At 41.0% G+C, this 2,002-nt stretch overlaps 1 protein-coding gene across 1 annotated transcript; it reads right to left on the reverse strand.

Annotated features, from left to right (window-relative positions):
- Window positions 1-452: 452 nt before the first annotated feature.
- Window positions 453-1,802, reverse strand: LOC113123165 (trace amine-associated receptor 13c-like). Its single transcript, XM_026294989.1, has 2 exons — window positions 1,633-1,802; window positions 453-1,266 (listed from the first exon to the last, which is right to left on the reverse strand). The coding sequence occupies exons 1-2, from the start codon at window positions 1,800-1,802 to the stop codon at window positions 453-455; spliced, it is 984 nt and encodes a 327-aa protein (XP_026150774.1).
- Between the last annotated feature and the right edge of the window lie 200 nt (window positions 1,803-2,002).

Here is a 2,002-nt window from a genome sequence, read left to right on the forward strand (position 1 = left end):
TACGTCTCTGGGAAACACTAATTGGGCTTAATTTCATTGCTCTCACTGTGTAGTGTAGTAATGCTGTCATCATCACTGTGATTTTAACATCCACCAGTCTGTGGAATCGTCAGTAAAAAATACTGTACTTCAGTTTTTTCCATAGTTGAAACATCTTCTGTCCTTAAATGCTTCACTCACCACCATCACATTTCTAACAATTAGAGATAGAGCATATAGGAATTATTATTTCAGTTTATTTTTAGTGTCTACCAACTTATAAATGTTCCCCAATGGTATCAGTGTTGGGGGCTTGGAGGTTTATTAAATTTTACATAAGTTGCCATCCTTGAATAAAATTAAGTGCAGTGGCACATATAGTGATTATCTACTGTATTTATATCCTGTATGCAAAGAAAGAAACAAGGATTTTCACTTGTACCTTTTGAATCAAATCTAATTTCACAGTCTCTCTACAGTACGTTGGCCTCACGAGATCCAGGCTGCAGAATCTGAAGAGTGACAATGAGCTTAACAGTTTTTCTAAACCAGGGATACAACAAGGCACAGATCAGAGGGTTCAGACAGGAGTTAAAATATAACAGGTAGAGAACAAAGGCAGCAGATGAGCCATTTAGTGTAGTGACTCCTGCAAGTGACACACGGTAATATGGACAGAAACACATTAAAAACACAGCTACAACAACACCAATAGTCCTGGCTGCTTTCAGCTCAGACTTCATTGTTGTCCTCACTGAACGCTGCAGTGTGACAGCTGTAATGTGAGAGCGCATGGCCCGAGCCTGAGACACAGCCACAACAAACACTCTCATATACAGAACTATGATGACAGTAACTGGAGCAATAAAGGTTAGGACCATGTCAACAACTCCTGCAATATAGTCAATGACAAACACACACTGTCCGTAGCAGGAGTTATATCTGCCTGGTTCAGTCAGTTCATCCTTAAAAAAGAGACTGTAGTAAAAAACAGAACCGAGCCAACACAGACAAACACAGAGTTTCACTCTTTGCTCAGTGACTCTGGTGGGGTAATGCAGAGGGTCACAAATAGCCACATAACGGTCAATTGATATCAGAACCATGTTTTCTACTATGGTATTCACAATGATGTAGGACGCATATTTATATAGAGAACACATGAGATCACCAAGAAACCAGCAGCCTTTTTGTCGAAGGATTTCTCCAGGCATCAGCACAAGGCCCACGAGAAAGTCTGAGACAGCCAGAGAGAGGAGGAGGGTGTTAGTGTTTGTGTGGAGCTGCCTGGAGGAAAAGAGAAAAGTGTCATTAACCAACAAGTTGTGTTCAATATCTCTGAATGTTTCCTGATCTGTCACATCTGTAGTCACCATATGGTTAAGTGTAGACTATTAAAACTACTTGGTTGAGTTTAGTGGATAGAAACCAGTGCTGATTATTTGTAGTAGACAGGACATGAACTGTGGTTTCTGGTGCCAAATATCAGTCAGACATTTGTGTTTCATTGTGCACAAACAGTCAACAAGGCAGAATAGAAGTCTAGTGTGTCAACATGAGCCATGATTTAGTAAAAGCCTAAAGACAGTTCTTGTAAATGTACAGCAGCTGTTCACATTTTAAGACAAAAATCATAGAGAAATGAATCTGTGCCTGAAGTGGGAGATTGAGATGATGATGAGCAGGTTCAGAGCCATTGTGAGCACAGAGAAACAATACAGCACAATGTGAAGGAACAAAACACCAGACCACATAAATGTGGGCTTCCTGCAGGAGGTGTTGAGTTGTGGAAAGCAGAGCTCTGCTCCATCCTCAACCTCCATCTTCAGAGTCCTGCAGAGAGCTGCAGCTTTGTGAACAAAACTGACTCATATAACTGATTTACCTCTCACCTTTTCTTAGTTCATCCCCTCCTCTTTGTTTCAGTGGCTGCTGGTCTCTGAGGTCCCTCCTCCCTGTGCATGTTTTGTGTTTTAATGTGTTCAGTTTTCCAGACAGTGGTTTTCACACTGACAAAACAACT

Source organism: Mastacembelus armatus, chromosome 21 (genome assembly GCF_900324485.2).
Source record: "Mastacembelus armatus chromosome 21, fMasArm1.2, whole genome shotgun sequence".
Classification (NCBI taxonomy): domain Eukaryota; kingdom Metazoa; phylum Chordata; class Actinopteri; order Synbranchiformes; family Mastacembelidae; genus Mastacembelus; species Mastacembelus armatus.

What these genes read in the sequence shown, in the direction of transcription:
- LOC113123165 (XM_026294989.1), bottom strand. Translation starts at nt 1,802, where the DNA reads ATGGAGGTTGAGGATGGAGCAGAGCTCTGCTTTCCACAACTCAACACC. An exon ending in ATCTCAATCTCCCACTTCAG is followed by an intron (nt 1,267 to 1,632) that starts GCACAGATTCAT and finishes CTTTTCCTCCAG; the next exon opens with GCAGCTCCACACAAACACTA.